At 59.4% G+C, this 17,759-nt stretch overlaps 1 protein-coding gene across 4 annotated transcripts; it reads right to left on the bottom strand.

The window, feature by feature from the left end:
- Window positions 1–310: 310 nt before the first annotated feature.
- Window positions 311–16,560, bottom strand: AGAP2 (ArfGAP with GTPase domain, ankyrin repeat and PH domain 2). 4 transcript variants are annotated; one of them, XM_070454693.1, is made up of 19 exons: window positions 16,318–16,559; window positions 9,814–9,872; window positions 9,119–9,206; window positions 8,849–8,934; window positions 8,554–8,701; window positions 7,592–7,726; window positions 7,161–7,270; window positions 6,574–6,732; window positions 6,343–6,429; window positions 6,155–6,259; window positions 5,570–5,732; window positions 5,263–5,382; window positions 4,396–4,524; window positions 3,439–3,498; window positions 3,059–3,207; window positions 2,868–2,958; window positions 2,520–2,742; window positions 2,135–2,390; window positions 311–1,948 (listed from the first exon to the last, which is right to left on the bottom strand). In XM_070454693.1, exons 1-19 carry the CDS (start codon window positions 16,475–16,477, stop codon window positions 1,706–1,708), a joined length of 2,571 nt encoding a protein of 856 aa, XP_070310794.1. In that variant the 5' UTR covers window positions 16,478–16,559; the 3' UTR covers window positions 311–1,705. The 4 variants fall into 4 exon arrangements, with proteins under 4 accessions (XP_070310794.1, XP_020734059.2, XP_020734060.1 ...); XM_020878400.2 differs by lacking the exon at window positions 16,318–16,559 and adding an exon at window positions 11,550–13,473; XM_020878401.2 differs by lacking the exon at window positions 3,439–3,498 and having other exon boundaries at window positions 16,318–16,560.
- Window positions 16,561–17,759: the final 1,199 nt, after the last annotated feature.

The raw sequence follows: 17,759 nt of genomic DNA, 5'->3' as shown, positions 1-17,759 counted from the left end.
GCAGCCCCCTCCCGTCATCTTCTCTAAACGTCACACCCCAACTCCCGCCCGGAACAGGAGTCATCTTGGGAGTTAGTGACTTCTCTACTCCCTGGGTCCCCAGTGTTGCTCTGACTTGCCTGTCTCCTTCCACCCCAGGGGCTGTTGCTCATGATGGAGTACCTGACCTACCACCTCCTGCCCCTGGATACTCTGCCACCAGCCCCAGCAGGAAGCACCCTCCCTAGCCCTCTCCCACCTCCAGTTCCCCAGCCTGATCAAGGCCATTCTCTGACCCAGCTCTTCAAGAACAGACCAGCAGCTCACCCCCTAGACAAAATCACTTCCTCTTTAATTGCTGTTGATGAAGATTCACACCACTTGCCTTGGAGGAGATGAGGGGGTAGTATCCCCTGCTGCCCCCGCCCCTCTTCTCTCCCCAATTACCTGGTCCTCTGCAAAATATTTTAGCCAGGAGAAAAAAAAAAAAAAAAACCGGAAACCACTGACACAGACGGCCCAAGGGCTGGGTTGATTGAGGGAGGCGGGGCTGGGCCAGGTAAATTCACCCCACCACCCCCTTTCTGGGGATGGGACGGCGGGGGAGGGGGGGGGGGGGGGGGTCTGGAAACCCTCCCAGCCACCTCACACCATCTTGACCCTGGCTGGGAGGGATCATGGGGTTGAGGGATGGGTCTGGAGCTGCTCCAGTGGGAGGGAGGGGCTGGACAGGAAGAATAGTGGGGGAGGGGTCCCATTGTAGGGGTGCCCCCTACCCCAGATCACCACGGGCGCTGCACAGTCACAGGGACGCAGTCACGGTCACAGACACTCACAACCCGAGAGCACCCCCACCCCGCCCCACCCTCTGCCCACCCCTGGCTTCCCCTACCCTGAACCGCCCTCCCCAAACCCTGCCCGCCCCGCCCCTTGGTTGGGGAACAAAGCAATAAATTACAAGGCCCCTCCCCAGTCCCCCTTAGCCTCTTGCTCCGTCCCTTCTCCCTCCCAAGATAGTAGTGAGGAGGGACCCAGGTTTTTGGCTCCCCCGACCCTTTAGCTTCCATCCATGGGTGGATGTGGGGGGAACGTCCTGATTTCCACTCCTCTTGGTCCCTTTCACGGAAAGGGTTGGGGACCCCCTACCCCCATGGGCAGCAGGGGTCCTGCCCCTCGCTGCCCTCCCCCCTTCCCTGGGCAGTGAGATTAGCATGGAAGGGGTAGGGTCCCCCTTATTGGCCCCAAGTCCCAGGGCTAGCCTTCCCACGCACTAACCCCTCCGTGTGGCGTGGCGTCGCCCCAGGAGCCAGCCTGGGTAAATGCTCCCGCCGTGGGACAGTCCAACACAGGCAGGACTTAGTCCTTTCCCCCACCCCTAGGGGGCGCGAGCGGGCACATCCAAACGGCCAGGAGCAGGGACCTCGGCGGGGGAGTCCCTCCAGCAAACACCCAGCGGGTAGACCCAGAGCAATCCGAGTGTGGAAACGGTGGCGAGGGTGCGTGTCAAGCTGGGGTCTCCATGCCTCGCTGGGGAGAGGGAAGTGAGTTTGTGTCTTCCGGGAGGCGCGGGGGCTGTGCCCTCTTGCGGGGATGGGGTGGGGGAAGAAGTGCTCCCGCGGGAACGAGGTGCGGATCGGAGAGGTGAGTGGGTGCATCTGTCCAGCGGTCACCCGGTGTGGAGGTGCCCGGCCCGTGGGGTGGTGGGGGTGTCTCTTCGGCGGCGCAACTATACCAGCGCGACTGGGGCGTCGGCTCGGCCCACGCTGGCGGCGCTGCTCCTGCGGCGGGGGCTGGGCGTGGCGGTGATGCTGGGGGTGGTGGCCGCGCTGGGGGTGGTGGCCGCGCTGCCGCCCTCGCACGGGCAACCGTGCTGGAGAAGGATGTCGGCGCACAGCTGGCTCCCGGCCTGGCGGGCGTAGAAGAGCGCGGTGCGGCCCTGCGCGTCGCGGGCGGACACGTCGGCGCCGTACTAGAGAGGGCGGAGACGGCCGCGTTACGGTGCGTCTCCGGGGCCAATCCCCTCCCGCCGGCTCCCCCGGGTCGCCAGGCCCACTCGCACGGGGTGCGTTTGGGGATCTGGCCGCGCCCACTGCGCGCCTGCCTGTTTCCCAGACGGAGCCCTCGAAGGCCCGTCTACCAGCCCCGGTTTACCTACCCACAGCAGCAGCTGCGTGATGACGACGTGGGAGAGCTCGGCCGCCAGGTGAAGTGGGGAGCGAAGCTGCGGGTCCTCTACGCTGGTGTCGAGTGGCCCGTGTCGCGCGTGGGCCAGAAGCAGGAGAACGGCGGCCACGTCCTGGGCCTGCACCGCGGCCCACAGCTGGCGGCCCAGCGGTTCCTCGGAAGTGCCCAGCGGCGCCAGGAACAGCAGCTGTTCGTACTTGGCGCGAATCCATGACTCCCGCTCCTCCCTGCAGGACCGGAGATCAACAGGAAAGGCTCTAGGGACCTCCCGCCCCAAGACCTCGGCTTCCTGCCCAGGGGACCCTCCTGGGAGCTGCACACGCTAAGCCGCCCCCACCCCTCTCCTGCGCGCGCACCGCGAAGAGTCCCGCGTGGGTTTGGCGCGGCCCCGCGTGTCACTCTCCCACACGCGGTTGGCCATGTCGTTGCCAATGGCTGTCAGCACCAGGGTCAGCTCCCGCGGCCAGTCGTCCAAGTCGAGCGAACGAACGCGGGACAGGTGTGTGCCCAGGTTCCGGTGAATGCCAGAACACTCGATGCAGATGAGTGCGCCCAGGTTCAAGCTGGCCCACGTGGGGTCTGGGGACGGAATGCAGGGGTCAGCTCCCTGGCCGAGCAGCTGGAGACGGGCCACCCGGCAGCATTCATCAGTCCCCGCGAACCGCACTCCCTCCCAGTCTCTGCACCGCCCCCTTTGTGCTCACTGGGGGCCCCGCAGTCCACGCAGATTGAGTTCCCCTTGGCATTCCGGATCGCCTGGATGGCCACGGCTTCGCTTTGGCTGTCTGTGCGCAGCTGCAGACAGGGTTGGAATTAGTCAGACTCTCCCTCTGAGCCCTTCTCCGGACGCCTCAGACACTCACCTCTGCTCTCCGCCCAACACCCGACCCTTTACCTTGACCTTGCTGCTCTCACAGCATTGGAGACTGGCGAGGATCTGACTTTCGATGGCTTGAACCCAGGCGTCCCGCTCCTCAAAACTGGCTGCCTCGAAGTGCCACGTCTGACCAGTGCTGGACACGATCAGGAACTCGAAGTTTTCCTCTAGGTGGGGGGATGGGATGGGGTCATTAGGGACAGAATTCAAACAGGAGCTGCCTGGCCCAAACCACTCCTCCCAGAGATCCATCCCAAGCCCCTGGGAGTGGAGCAGAGTGGTTGGGGAAGCAGAGGGGGCGGGAGAGCAGGAAGCCCGAGCGCATGCAGGGGAAGGCAGGGGCACCCCCACCCCTCTGCACCCCAGCTCAGCGCCCCACCCAGCTCCCCACTTGTTACCTGCTTTATAAATATTTCTTAAACTACCAAAGGATTTTAGTTTCCACATTTTGCGCTTGGCTGGTTTCCCGAAGCAAAGGAGATAGAGACAGAATGGAGAGCAGAACAGAGAAAGAGACCAAGAAAGGAGAAAAAGAGAGGCAGATGGAGAGATGGAGAGAGAGAGTGACAGACAGAAAGCAGGACAGAGATGGGGAGAGAAAGCAGAACCAAAGTCAGTGGCCCCCGAGCAGAGAAGAGCGGAAGCCAAGAGCCATGAGAGGAGGCAGATCTGGAACCTGGGTCTGAGCACCCGGCAGAGAGCAGGGGCGGTAGGGACCGGGGGTCATGGCCAACGGGGAGCCGGGTCTCTGGGAGGGGAAGGGATGAGCCAGGATCTGAGGGGACATGGGGAAGGGGGACAGGAGTTCAGAGGCCAGGGGTGAGGGGTCCCTGGGGTTCAGGAGGAGTCTCACGGGTCTGTGGGAAGTCACAGGGAGGCAGGAATGGAAATCACTGTAGTCAAAGGCTGTTGTGGGGGCTTGGCAATCACAGAAAGTTATTGGGAACAGGAGCTGGGTGGGCAGGCCCCAGGAGCTCAGGACTCACTGGAGGACACTGAAGTCAGGGGCCGAGTCCTGGGGGAGAAGGGGGCCTTCTGGGCACAGGGGCTGCGGTGTTAAGCAGAGCTGGGTCCGGAACAGGAACTAGAGGGTCATTAGGAGAGGGAGCAGGAGCCACAGACTTTCAGGGGTCGCTGAGAACAGGGGCTGGGGCCTGTTGCCATAAAAGGCATTGGCTGGGGAACGGAAGGAAGCCAGGGGCCGAGGGGCATCCATCCATTTTTCACTAAATAATGTACAGAGTGGTGATGATGGTCAAGCACTCCGCTCAGGCACCTTTCCCCCTCCTGCAGGGGTGACCTGGAGTTTGGGGGTGAGGTCAGGGTGAGAGTGAAACTGCCCCCCAAGGCCTCACCTTCAGCCTGCCCAGCCGAGCCTTCAGTTTTAGATGGTGTCGTCAACTTTTTCCTCCTCTGCTTCTTCACCATGGGAGAAGGAGGGGGTTCCCGACTCAGGGGGCTCAGGTCTCCAGATGGGGTACAGTCTTGGGGAGGGGAACACAGCTGCCTCAGCTGCCGCCTCCACAGATTCCCTGATTTCTCCATAGCCTGTCTCCCCTGAACTACATTTGGCATTTTAGGGTCCCCCTCCTCAGCCATCCCTCCTCTAGGAGGTCCCCCTTGATCAATCCTGGGGAGGAGGGCAGATGAGTGGTTTAGAGTCAGACCTGTACTCAGATCCTGACTCTGCCACTTACTGGCCTTGAGACCTTGAGCAAGTCACTTAATCTTCTGAGTCTCAGTTTCTTCATCCCTAAAATGGGGATAATAATCTTGACCCAACAAGGTTGTTGTGAGGACCACTTGTTACAATGTTACTTGCTATTTGTTTAAAAAATACATATTTCCAAACATTCCAAACGTTGATGGCTGGCTATGTGCTGGACAATGTTCTCAGTTTAAGCCTCAAAGCAACCCTCTGAGGTAGAAACTATTATCTCCATTTTACAGATGAGGAAACTGAGATGTGGAGAGGTCAAGTAACCTGCCCAAGTGGCAAGCCAGGATTCAAGTTCAAGTTCAGGCAGCTTAGCTCTAGAACCCACTTGTCTTAGCCATTATGCTAAACATGGTATGACTGAGCTTGGCGCTGGGTGCCCACTCACTGCTTGGGGTGTCCACTTATTCACTGAGTCCAGCCTCCAAGCTCCCACCCGTTTTACTTCCCACTGCATCCCTTCTGGACCTGGAACACAGTAAGTGGAGGGTGATTCCTTACTGACCGGTGCTGAGGGCTCGGGCCAGGTTCCGGTCTGGCTTCAGCAGGTGCTTGGATGTCTGGTCTGGAGGTGGCTGCAGGGAGCTGGGGCTGGGGCTGGGGCTCGGGGCAGGAGTGGTGGCTTCTGTCAGATGTCAGATGGGGAAGAAAATAAATCATCAGTGAGTCACCCAGTCTCTTGAGTGATTCCTTCCGTGATCCCTGGTCATTGCCCCCCTTCCCGTTTAACCAGCCCCAGTCCCCTCTTCCTTCCTCCTCCTCTGTTTGCGAGCCCTGGCCCCTCTCCTGCCCCTGTCAGCAGCCCCACTCACCGGGACCTTCCCCCATCTGGACCGTGCTCATGTCCTTGACCAGCCCGTTGATGCTGGCTGAGGGGCCAAAAGCAGAGATGGCCCGTGGGGGCCGCTTGCCAGGGACTTTGACTGTTGTTCGTAGTAAGTCCATCTCCTTGCCGTGGGTACTGTGGATGTAATCCTACGGGAGTATAGGGGGTCGAGAGTGAAGGGAATGTTGGGGTCCTCAGCGGTGCTGGGAGGCAGCCAATATTACGGGCAGAGAGGGACTGGAGAGAGGGCTCTGGGAGATGACTGGGTTGGGATGAGCCCAACAGACTGGGCCCAGCAGTGTCCCCCAGAAAGCATCCCTGAGTGGCAGGCCAGACAGAGGTCCCTTCTCCATCTGCTCGCACTAGACTGCAAGTCCTCGGGAGATGGGTTTACATTTCCATCTGCAACACGGGCACATGGCCGCTGCCTAACAGATGTTTTGCTCAAGTAAAAAGAAGAGGACTAGCACTCCCCAGAACCAGCGTTGATATCTGCTAGAGGCACAGACTGGAAGAGCTAAACGTGCACCCGAGGCCAGCCACTGGGTCCCAGCCAGCCTCCGGCACTCACATTAATGCTGGGGTGGTAGAGTAGGAAGCCATTACTGGACAGGGTCACATATTTTTTCTTCCATTCTTTGTTCAAGGAGTTGCCACTTCGCTTTAGGAGGAAGCTCTGAAGAATGGAAAGAGACATGTGGGAGAAAACCCAGTGAAGCCCATCTCCCCCCAGCCCGACCCAGTCCCTGGACCACCCACCTGTTTGATGGGGATGGCTCGCCCACTTCCCGTTGTCTCTCCCCGACTGTCCAAGCTCCGTTTCTCAGAGTCACTGCCCCGACGATTCTGGAACGGTTATTGGCATCAATTAGAGGATGGATATGCTTATGGAAGGACATGGGAGACAGATGAAGGGCCAACAGATTTAGGGACCAGGAAAGATAGGCAGGTAACAGGGGACAGGCGGATGGGGGTTACAATGTCCAATACCGCAAAAAGGCTGGTCCTACGCTTGGCTGCCCGGTGCAGGGACCCTGGGGTGCTCAATCCGGCCACGGCAGCTGCCTCAGCCCGGAGCTCCCGGTGACCGACATTGGGTGAGGACGGGAGAGAGGAAGAGTAGTCGCTAGTGTGGCCCCCATTACCAGCCTGCAGGCAAATGGAGGGCTCAGAACCGCCGAGGAGCCCCCAGCCCACCGGGTTACAGTTACATTGAGTGATGAGGAATTTGAGATATTCCCTCATCTCATCACCATTTGTATTACCATTAATAAGAAAACTCCTCACTAGCTTTGTCACAGTGCTTTAGATTTTGCAAAGGTTGACTTCACAAGTATTATGCCATACAATTTTCCTGACAACCTTGGGATGTTTAGGTGAGTTGCTCAAGGACACTGCAAATGGTGTTTCAAACCTGGTTGATTTCCAGTCCAATGCATTTTCTACAAACTGTCGCTGCCATTTCCATCTGCCCTCACCCCCACAACTCCCTTGGGTTCTCTGTTCCTTTCCTTGGGTCGCCAGCCCCTCCTCTAATTCCCACCAGCCCTTCTTTGGACCCTGAAACCCTGACTCACCTGCCCAGCTACAGGAGTGGAAGCTGCTGAGTGGCTTGGGGAGCTGGGGAGGGACTTGCAGGCAGCCAGAAGCTGCTGCTGCTTTCGCAAGGTCACCACTTTCTGGGCCACTGGGGGAGGGGAGGGGAAGAAGGCATCAGCAGGGCAGATATCCAAGACCACCCTTTCGTGCCCAACTTTGAGAAATGCCCAGGAGATAACAGGCTCCGACTTCCTTGTCACTATGGCCTTCATACCACCTGTGGCCTTGCCAGCTCCTCCTGCCCAGAAGGACCTGTGGTTATTAAGCAAACCTTCACTGACCCCCTTGGTCCCTCCTCCCTCCCACGCAGGCTAATTTCCTGTCACTCACAGACTGGCCTGGAGGTGGGACCTTGAGGAAGCTGCAAGTCCCCCGCTCCCCAACACATGCAGGGGATGGCCAGGCTCACCCTCCTGGAAGACCCGATCCACATTGAGCCCATAGGTTGCACAAGTCTCATAGTAGCTGCAGCGCTTCATATCAGCACACAGAGCCCTGGCTCGAGCGTCGCCCACCACGCGGGGGGAGGAAGCGCTGATCCTGTCTGAGGGGACGAGAGAGGAGTGGTGGATGAGGGGTCGCATGCCCACTCTGCTGCTTTCCTTTCTTCTGGGCTCTCGCCCTAGTCTGCGGCCACTAGGGACAGGGTATGAGACGATATCCCTCCTATGACCGGGTGCGATGGGAGCGTGTGGCCTTTTCTGAATGTTGGGCCCAGCTGCATCACGAGTAGGCTGGGTGAGCTCGGTGTGCGAGTCTTCAGAGAATACTCCAGAGCTGACTGGAACGTCCTGATGAGGTCTGACGTGGCTGAGACTCCTGAGGGCACTCCCCCTGCCCTGCGAATTCAATGAGTCCTGAGCTGAATGGGGGGACACCTGGCAGCATGCGAACCGGGATGAGGCTGAACGTCCGTGGTAATGGGTGGGCTGCTCATCTGCAGCAGGAAGCCAGGAGGCAAGCCACAGGTGGAAGCAGCCACCTGCGGGACAGGCGTCCAGAAGGAAAGACCTGCCAGCTTCGTACAGGTGGGTCCTGGAGAAGCTTTTCCTGGCTCTGCTGGGGAAGAGGGCCTGGTGGTGGCATCAGGAAACAACAGTGTGGGAACACCCAGCAGGTGACACCTCAGAGGAAGGCGGTGGCCACTGCAGCTGCCCTTCCTGGGGGGGGGGCTCTCTTTTCTCTCTCAGACCCTGGGGAGTTTGTGTTCGGTTTAACGACTCTTACTTAGAGACCAAGCTCCTTCCAGAGGGTTACTGAGGAGGCCACTGGGAAGTGGCCCTGTCCACACACCTTGTCAAGCTCTCATTGCGTTGGATGATACCCAGTCACAACTCCCCTGAAAGCAGTGCTTCCCCAGCACCCCCTTACCTTGTGTCCCCACCAGTGCCAGGGCAAGGCCTCCTCGTCCCTCACCCCGAAGGGAGCTCAGCTGCCCATGAAGACGGCTCACGGCCTGGAAACTGTTCTCATCCTCCAGGCTGAAGACGAAAATCACAGCATCTGCCCAGCCTGAGAACTTGCGGAGGGTGAGGGAGCAAATGGATGGTCAGACAGGTCCACTCCTCTGGATGTTATTCCCAAGGAGACCTGGGAAACCAGAGGCCTCTCCTTTGGCCAGTGCTGACCCCAGCCCACCTGCCTGCCCCATCATCTCATCCCTCACCTTGGCATCAGGCGCTCCAGCTTCCTCTCGGATTAATACCAGATGAGTCTGTCCATCCACCAACATTTCTTTCTTGTGCTGCTCACCTGTCCAGAAGAGTTGGGAGTGATAGGAGGTCAGAGGTCACAGGTCACCAAACCTCCCCACGCTCCTTGTATTTTAGCTGTCGTGGCTGCATCGTTCCCCCTGGTCACCATACCTGCAGTCATGAATCACACCGCCCAGAGCCCTGACCCCAACCTTGGCTTCCTGCGGCTCCTGAAAACTCACTCTCTGTCTTCTCCAGCACCTGGTATGAACCAGTCAGGAATCGGTGAATAAGCGATGACTTCCCACTCCGGGCATCGCCCAGCACACCCTGAGGAAAGGTTGTAGAGCAGAGATGGAAGGAATTAAGAAGAGGCAGGATGACTGAGTCTGAACATTCCAGAGAACTCAAAGGGACTGGCAGTGTTAAGTCTTCCAAGCAGGGTTCTACAGGGCCTGGATGACATCAGTCAGGAGGGCATTTGCGAGGATCAGGCCACGAGTGTTGTAAGAAATGACCACAAGCTGAAGAATGTCAATTCAGTGCCTTTTTTTTTTTTTTTTTTGGTGTTCTGTTGTTTAGGAAACATATCAGATGCATGTCTGGTGAGGGACATGTCACAGCTCTAGGCACTAGTTGGAAATTTGTACCCAATTCTAGGCAACAGAACCTGAAGGGCTGAAGAGGAGAAGTCAGAAATGAGGAGAAACCTGGAAGAGGACCATGGACCAGCAGGAAGAAGGGAAACTATAGAAGAAGTAGTTATGAGGATGTGTCAAGCCCTGAAAAGGTGCTATGAAGCTAGAATCTCAGGAGAACTGGAAAACTATTCCCCATTGTCATAGAGGGAGGGGAGGGGAGAAGTGAAGGTGAGAGCTGAGAGTGCCAGTGGCAGGGAGATCAACCTTCATACAGACAAGGAGACTGGGTTACCTACCAGGCGCAGTTCAGGAATGGAGCGGCTCAAAGTCCACTCCTGGCTGTTGACCACAGCTTCTGTAACAGAAGAGGAGTCTTAGGAGGGATGCTCCAGGCCAAGGAGGGCTCCCAACCCTCAGTCACCCCTCCTCCTTTTGTAGTTGCCCTGCCTGGGCTGGAGAGCTGTGTGGAAAAGCTGAGTTGAGAGTGGTCCCCAGTCCTCCCATCCTAGTCTCTCTCCCCACAGCTGTTGCTGCCGCTCAGTGGTTGCTTAGCAACAGAGCCAGCAAGACAAAAATACTTCAGCGGGCATCTCCCTTAAAACACATCCCCAAACGTGAGTCCCTGCCCCAGACTGGGGGACCAAGGCTCTGTCAGTGACGGGGTCTTCCCTCTAGAAGGCGATAAGGTGTCCTGCTTACCAAACTGACTGATACCCAGGGTAAATCCCCAGAAAAAGGGACTGGGACATAGGAGGGAGTGGGTCCGCCTCAATCTCCCTTTCATAGGACAGAACCTGAAGTGAAGATATCATTCCCCCTTTTCAAGGTCAACGGCACTGTGGCCCTGACCCCTCCCCACAGCCCAAGGAATGGAGCTTGGATTTTTCTATACCCACCCCCCCATACCCTCCTCACCGGCACCCTCCAGAAGAATGATGGGGAACCGGGCTCCACTCCCAGGCCGAGAGAAGCCACCGGCCTGGGGAGGGATAGGGCGGGGGGCGGGAGAGGAAAAGATGCTCCTTCCGCCCGCCGGGTCCAGCCCCCGCGCCTGACACTAGCCGGACGTTCCCGGGGCGCCGCAGCTGCGGCGGGAACTCTGGGATCCGGAGCCATCTGCTCCCACCCGCTCCAGAGCCAAACCCCGGGGGCCGCCTGCGCTCCCGGACTGGCCACCTCTCCCGGGAGTGTGAGCTGAACCGAGACGCCCTCGCCTCTCTCTTCCAGAAAATAAATAAAGACAGCCGCCCCCCCCCCCGCCCCCGCAAAAAAAACCAGTCCTTTCTCCGTACCCCCTCCCAAGTCTCCAGGGGTAAGGATTGCCTTTGCAGCAGTTCCACCCCACCGAGTCACTCCCGGTCAGGCCCCCCAGGAATTTCAATGCACTCTGGGGCTGGGGTGGGCGGTGGCGGGGAGTGAGGCTACCTATCCAACCCCTCACTTCACACGCAAGTGTTCAGCACGTTCCGGCCCCCGCGCACTCCCGTACTGCCCAATTCGCCTTCCCTGCATGGAAAGAACCCTGTCCCTTCCTGCTAGAGGCCTCACCAGCCTGCTCTCAGCCCAGCAAAAGACCTGTCCCGGGCGAGGACTGTCTGCAAGGTCACTCTGCTGCCACCCACCCCAAGTGCCCAGGAGAAACTGAGGCTTCCCCACCCCTTTCTCCCTCAGTAACCCTCTGGGCAAAGCCAAGCCGTTTCCATGCTCCCAGAGGACAGCTGAAGCTGGGAGTGGAGTCTGGGGCCTCTCTAGGAGCAATTTCCTACAACCACGCTGACCAAGGGCATTATTTATCCCAGAAAGCTCTGAGGCTTTCTGAGTCCCTCTGACATCCTCGTCTCCACAATGCCTACTCACCCCGCTTCTAGGACCTCTTATCCTTTTTGCCCCAGTTCTTGGCAGAGAAATGAACCCGGTTCATCCGTCCACCCAAGAAGCTGCTCTCCGTCAGCCCTGCACACCACTCCTCCACCCCGAGCTGAGCATTCCAGGTGTCCTCCCCTCCCTGTCCTCAGGCCCTGGGCCTACTCACTGGGGGAGGCGCGGAGCTCCGCACCCAGCAGCTCCCTAGACCCGCAGCCGGAAGACAGGCCCGGGGGGCCGGGAGGGGGCCCGGGGCCGGGAGGCCCTCCTGTGCTCTTGGTAAAGATGCCGCTGATAAACTTGAGCATCTTGCGGTCCCGAGTGGATGCTCGGCCCCCCTCCCGGCCCCGTTTCAGCCCGGGAGCCGGAGCCTCCAGAGTGACTGGAGTTGCAGGCCCGGTGGGCAGCGCGGAGGCGGCGGAGACGGCAGAGGCGGGAGCCAGGGTGGCTGGGACGGTTAGCGGAGGAGAGCCGGCGGGCGGTCCCGGGTGCAAGTCACTGTTGTCCAAGGTCTTACTCTTGCCTTTCCGAGGGGACAGCTTCCCTCGGACTCCGGGCCCAGCCCCGACCCCACCAGAGGTCGTGGCGGCCGCTCCCCCTCCCCCGGGGGCGCCGGCGGCGGCAGAAACTCCAGTCCCGGCGCTGCTCTTTGACCCCTTGACCCTGGGCTTGCCCTCGCTTTCGGGCCATGACAGGCGGCTACCGGCGCCCTTGCCCCCGCCGGCTTTGGCGCCACTCGTGGTCACGGTCTTGCAAGGCTTGGGAGCCGGCGGAGGAGGCGCCACCTTGAGCCTCCGGCTGCCGGTGCCGGGGTGCGGGGAGGACGAGCCGGGGACGCCGACGCCCGCCCGGCCTTCGGGTTCCGGGCCCCCCCAGCTCGGGCTGCTGAGCAGGGGGCGCCGGGAGGAGGTGGGGGCGCCCCCGGGCTTGGGGTCTGGACTCAGCCCCCCGGAGAGCGGGGGTCCGGGAGGGGCGGCCCAGAGGGAGAGGCGGCGGCCGGGAGCGGGGGAGACGGGGCGGGCCGGGCTGGCCGGAGCCGGGGACAGGGCGAGGGGCTCGGCGCCCCCGGCGCCCGCGCTGCTCGTGCTGATCCACAGCGCATCCTGCCGGTGGAAGAGCCGCTCGTGCCGCTTCTTGCCCGGCTCGTCAGCGCCTCGGGGGCTGCCGGGATCCGCGGTCTCGGTACCTCTGGTCCCAGGGGCGCCGGCTGCGGCCGCAGACGGAGAAGGCGGCGGCGGAGGCACCGACTCGAGCTTGACCAGGGTCAGCGAGATGAGGTAGGTCGTTGTCCGGCGCTGAAGCGCGCCCGCGCCCCGGCTCATGGGGCCCCGAGACCCCCGAGCTGGGGAGGGGAGGGGACTCCCCCGGACTGCCTCAGGGGGGCCCGGCCATGGGGCCGCCCTGCTCGCTGCCCCCAGCCCCCGGACCCCGCTGAGCCCCCGGCCCGGCTCCGCTGTCGCCGCCGCCGCCGCCGCCTTCGCTTGCGCCCCCCTCCCATCACACGGGGCGCCCCCTCCCCATGCTCCCCGCCCTGCGCCCCCACCCCCTTGGAACCCCGGGACCTTGGTGCTGCTCCAAGGAGGCGCGCCGGACCCTGCACCCCGGCCTGGGTGGGGGCGCTGAGATGGGCGGGGGAGGGCGGGGAGGACTGTAGTGGGGGCAAACGGGGAGAGGGAGGAAAACGGGGCAGAAAAGAGGAACACGGGGCTGAGGGAGAAGACCCGGTGCGGGGGAGGCAGGGGCGGGGAGTGGGGACTCGAGGGACAGGGGCCGCGGACGGGGTCGGGGAGGGGGTCTTTAGGAGGGTGGGAAGCTAATGGGGCTGGTCGTGCGGGGGATTCGCAGGGGCGCGGGGAGGATGCTGGGCATGGTGATACAGGCGCCGGCGGGGGAGGAAGGAGGGAAGCCGGAGGGTGTGGGAACCCACAGGTCTGGGGTCCGGGAGAGGAGGGGAGTGAGATCCGGGCGCAGGGTCCGGGGGGCTCGGCGGGGCTCGGCTCGGTCCGGATGCGCGCTGTGTCCGGGCGCTCCCCTCACAGTGAGGAGGAGGCGGCCCCCCGCCCCCCCACCCAATCTCCCCCCCAACCTTCTCTCCACCAGCACGGCTGTCTGCGAAGGCGGTGCAAAATCCAGGACTGGATTTCCCTCCCAAATCCTGGGCTGGATTTCGTGGAACTTGGACTCACCTACTCCAACATCGAGCCCCCTCCCCAGCGCACCTCGGTTAGGGAGGCTACCGTTGGGTGTGGCCTTTAGGCTAGGGAGTAAAAATCGTTGTATGGGTGGGCAATCCCCGGCGAAAACGGAGCAAATTCAGGTTCACTGTCAATCGCGGGGAAGCTGACGTGGGAAAATGGGGAGCCTTGAAATCCCTTTCCCAGGACCCCTTGTTTTCCCCAGGTACTTGCACGGGTTCTTCTTCCCACGACCCAGCCCCGTCGCCCACCCCCACCTTCCACACGCAGTGCATTGACTGGGCCATGACTTGAGCCTAACTGTCCCAAAGTGAACTTGGAAAGTGTTCCCCGGGGATGGGGACAAACATGGAACTTAGCAGGGTGGGTGGAAGGAGGGGCTGCCTCAAGTGGAGAGAGATTTACGGAGTGGAAGAGCCCGACGGAAAAGTGAGTCCCAAGGCTCCAGCTTGGGGTGGAAGGAGAAAGAAGACGTCTGCAGATCGACACCACCCCCCATACCAAAATGCATCCGGTCTCCATAGCAACCGTAGCTCCAAGAGCGCCTCAGAAAGAGCGGGGATAAGCAGAGAGGAGGCTCGGTGCGTATGGTGGGTGGGGGGACCGGCCGGGCAATGGAGGCCCCACCTTCACACCTGGTTACACACAGGCCGAGCGTTTAGCAGCCCAACATACAGACCCCCTCAGCTGCCGCAGAGGGTCCAGGCCTCCTCTGAGTCCCATTCAGTCTCCTGAGGTTTTCCGGGGTGGGGCTTTTCCCCCGAAGGTTAAAGAGGAGATAGAAGGAAAATGCTCGGTGTCCTCCAGCCCTTTAGGGACCCTGGAGTTAAAGGCTGACTGTCCTCCAGCCCAGGGAGAAGGTTGAAAGGGCTAGGCGGATGGAAGACAGACGATGAGACGGGCAGGTGTGAGGCACCAGTCGAGGGAGGCCTCCCTTTCAGCCTTGAAGTCCCCTCCCTGGGACTTGGGGAGTCTCAGCGTTCCCCTAATTTGGCGTCCCACCCTCCTGACGCAGCGGAGACTATAATAAGTGCTGCCGTGGGCGGCTCTTGGAGGCAGAAGCCAGCGGCATGCTGGGCCTGGTAGGGGATGAGGGGGGGACGGTACCAGGATGCTGGGTGCCCTTTGTTCTCCCTGAAACTTGTGCCCAGTCCCTCCGCGGTCCTCAGTCAGCACCCACCAGCGCCCCCCTCCCAACCCCAGCAAAAGGATGACACCATCCCCAGAACGGAAGACCCTTCAACAGCCTTTTCTGAAAGAGAGGGTGAAAATGTGTTACTTCTGGCTTAATATTCCTTCCTTTGGTTGTCTCAGTTTTCCTTTATGTTCAATGGGAACAGAATCCTGTCTCTTAGAGTGGAGCGGAACAAATCACTTAGGAAGAGTGGTTTTCTCAGAGAGTTTAGCCTCCACCCTTTCTCTCTCCCTCCTCTCCATAGATAAGCTGTGTTCCTCTACCTGGACTAAAACTCTTTCCTCCCCCACTCTTTTTTTTCCCTTAAGCAGCTGGTGGAGCTTGCAGTTCCTCCCTAGGAGGCCTCATGGGGCCACTCCCCCTAGGTCTCCTTTTCTGACCGCTGTGGGGAAGGTATCAGCTGTAAGTCTTGGCAAAAGGTGGGGGAGAGATGGTGAGGGGGTACCAGTGGAAGAAAGGCAATGAAAAAGGAATGAAACTGTTCCTTCCCCAAGTGAACCGAAAGTTCCTTTATGCTGGCCTCTACTATCAGAGGGGTCTGGCAGGAATCATCCTTGATGGAAAGAACAGTCTCTTGCCCACTCATCCCCCACCGCAACCCCCAGATAGGCAGCTAAGCGTGGAGAGCCTGGAAGAAACCAGGGTACAATGGAGGATATGCTTCACCCAGACACCTTTAGTGAGCAAAGTAGCTAGCTTTTATTGGCTCTCTGCGGCTTCAGAGGCAAATTAAATGACACCGGACCAGAGATGACCTCCAGCTCCACTAGTTCCCTAGTGGTGGGGCCTTGTGGATAGAGAGAAGCTACTCCCGCCAGGGCCCCACCACAGGACTGAAGGCTGGGGTGGGCAGGAGGATGTGGCGGATGGTGTTGCCATGGCAGCACTTCCTCCCTGTGTTGTCATCACTTGCTCTAATGGCACTAGGAGGTAGAGCGGAAGGTGTGTGGGGGGAGAAGACAGGAACGGGAGCACGGGGAGGAAAGGGGACCGAGGAGCGGCCTGGGGACTTCTCTGCACTTTCAGCTGCGCAGAGCAGGCTGTGTGAGTGTTAGCGGGTGTCTGGGAGCCTGAGATGCTCTGCATGGTGTATTTCTGGTATGCATGTGTGTGTGTGTGTGTTCGCTCTACAGCTGGAAAACAAGAGGTCACTGATCCTTCGTGGGTCCTGGGAATGACCACATTATCCGGTTCTGGAACCTCCTGTCCCAAACTGCTTCCTGCCCCAGACTCCCCCAGCAGGGTCTACGTCTGCCATGGGTCTGTCACGGCCTGTCTTCCTCATGCTCACCCACTTCTCATTGCCAAGGTCAGCTCAGCAGTGACCTTTATTTTGATCCCCTGGGAGGAGGAGCAGAGTTGGGGAAAGAGGAAGAATGATACCTCCTCTGTCTTTTTCCATCCTTTCCACATGTATTCTTCCCCCAAGTCCAAGCTCCATCTTGGGAACCAGAAAGTGGCTGATTGGGAAATGATGACCCGGCAAGCCCTTATATGCCCCTGCTGGTCCTCAAGACACCCAAGTTGGGAGCAAATCCTTCTCTTACCTCGTACGCTGTCCAGCGAGGCTTGAATGCGGTCCCGAAGTTCAGGGTCGCTCACCCTCTCTGCCAGCTTCCTGAGGCGGTTTAGGGCCTGCCTGGCCACCTCATGTCGTCTGACTTCTGCGCGGACTGCAGCCACGGCCAGCTGCCTCTGGGCATGCATGTTGCCCAGACCTGTCTTGCTGGGCTAAGATCAACCACTGGCCCCGAAGCCCATGGTTCCACAGCTCCCAAACCCCAGAAGGCCCCTCTGCTCAGCCTCAGAACACCCCTCCCCTGCCCGCCCTTCCGTCTGTCTGTCGACTTCACTTCCTGGCTGGTGAGTTTCAAACCCACAGCCTGGGTCAGCACTACCTCCTGCATCACCCACCCCCTCTAGCGTTGGCCCGTCAGCTCTGCCCGCCAGCCCCTGCCACAGCTCCCCAGCCGGGTGGATGGTGAGGCCTTAATGAGCATCCAGGGCCTCCTGTGGGAGGTGGCTAATTAAGACGGGTGTTGGTGAGGGGAGAGTGTGGCCTGCCAGGTCCCAGGTGCAATCCCAAACTCTTGGTGACCTATAGAGTTGTGTGCAGTCTCAAACCCTCACAGGAATCCACACACACTCGGCCTGACACCCTTAATGCCCTGCATTCCAGCTTACAGCGGTACTCCCCACCTACTCTGCACATCCAAAGGGTTCACGCACTTAGCATCTTGCAATGTAACCCTTCCTTAGTCGGCTACCCCACCGCAACCACCTCCTGCTTGAAAGGGCCAAGTAGGGAGAACAAGTTATGGAAGACAGTAAGCCGTAACCAGACAAAACCAGCAGGCTCCATGTTCACTTTCATAATAACGGACTTGTCTATAACACTTAATAGTTTACAACACACTTTCATATATACTGACTTCACAACAGGCCCAAGGGGTAGGATTTTTATCCCTATTTGGCAGAAAAGGGAACAAGCTCAGAGAGGCCAGTAAGAAGTGACACAAAGATACGGATTTAGGTATTCTGATTATAATTCTGATACACTTTTCACTACACTGCCCAACTAAGACGCTTGCCAACCAGCTCCCCTTATGCCTGACACCGCTGTCCTGTCCTTGATTTAGTCCCTGAAAGAGGGTGGGTGAGGAATTGAAGGACAGAAAGAAGATGCGGTGGGAGGAGGGAGTGAAGAGGAAAACATTGGGTAGTTTGATGGAATCATTTTGTTTCAGGACTTAAACCTTTCTGGCCCTGCCTATTGCCTCTTCTCCTGTTTATCTTACTGATACTAATTTGTGACGGATGGGGGATTTTAATATATGAATGTGTAGCTGGAGATAAGAGAACTAGAGTTGGGATTACCCACTGGAAACTGTAAAATAGCCCAAAAGATAACTAGCAGTGAGTGTTTACTATGCGCAAGGTAACCATTCTACATATATTCTAAGCATTCTATATGTATATTAGCTCATTC

Source organism: Odocoileus virginianus, chromosome 24 (assembly GCF_023699985.2).
Source record: "Odocoileus virginianus isolate 20LAN1187 ecotype Illinois chromosome 24, Ovbor_1.2, whole genome shotgun sequence".
In the NCBI taxonomy this organism is placed as follows: Eukaryota; Metazoa; Chordata; class Mammalia; order Artiodactyla; family Cervidae; genus Odocoileus; species Odocoileus virginianus.
This window is presented reverse-complemented; position numbering and strand designations above follow the sequence as displayed.

Excerpts from the sequence above, each read along its gene's own strand:
- AGAP2 (XM_020878400.2), bottom strand. The coding sequence starts at position 12,702 with ATGAGCCGGGGCGCGGGCGCGCTTCAGCGCCGGACAACGACCTACCTC. Across the intron at positions 6,733-7,160 it reads CCACTCCTGTAGCTGGGCAG|GCTGGTAATGGGGGCCACAC; the intron begins GTGAGTCAGGGT and ends ATTTGCCTGCAG. Across the intron at positions 5,733-6,154 it reads TCTACCACCCCAGCATTAAT|GATTACATCCACAGTACCCA; the intron begins GTGAGTGCCGGA and ends ATACTCCCGTAG.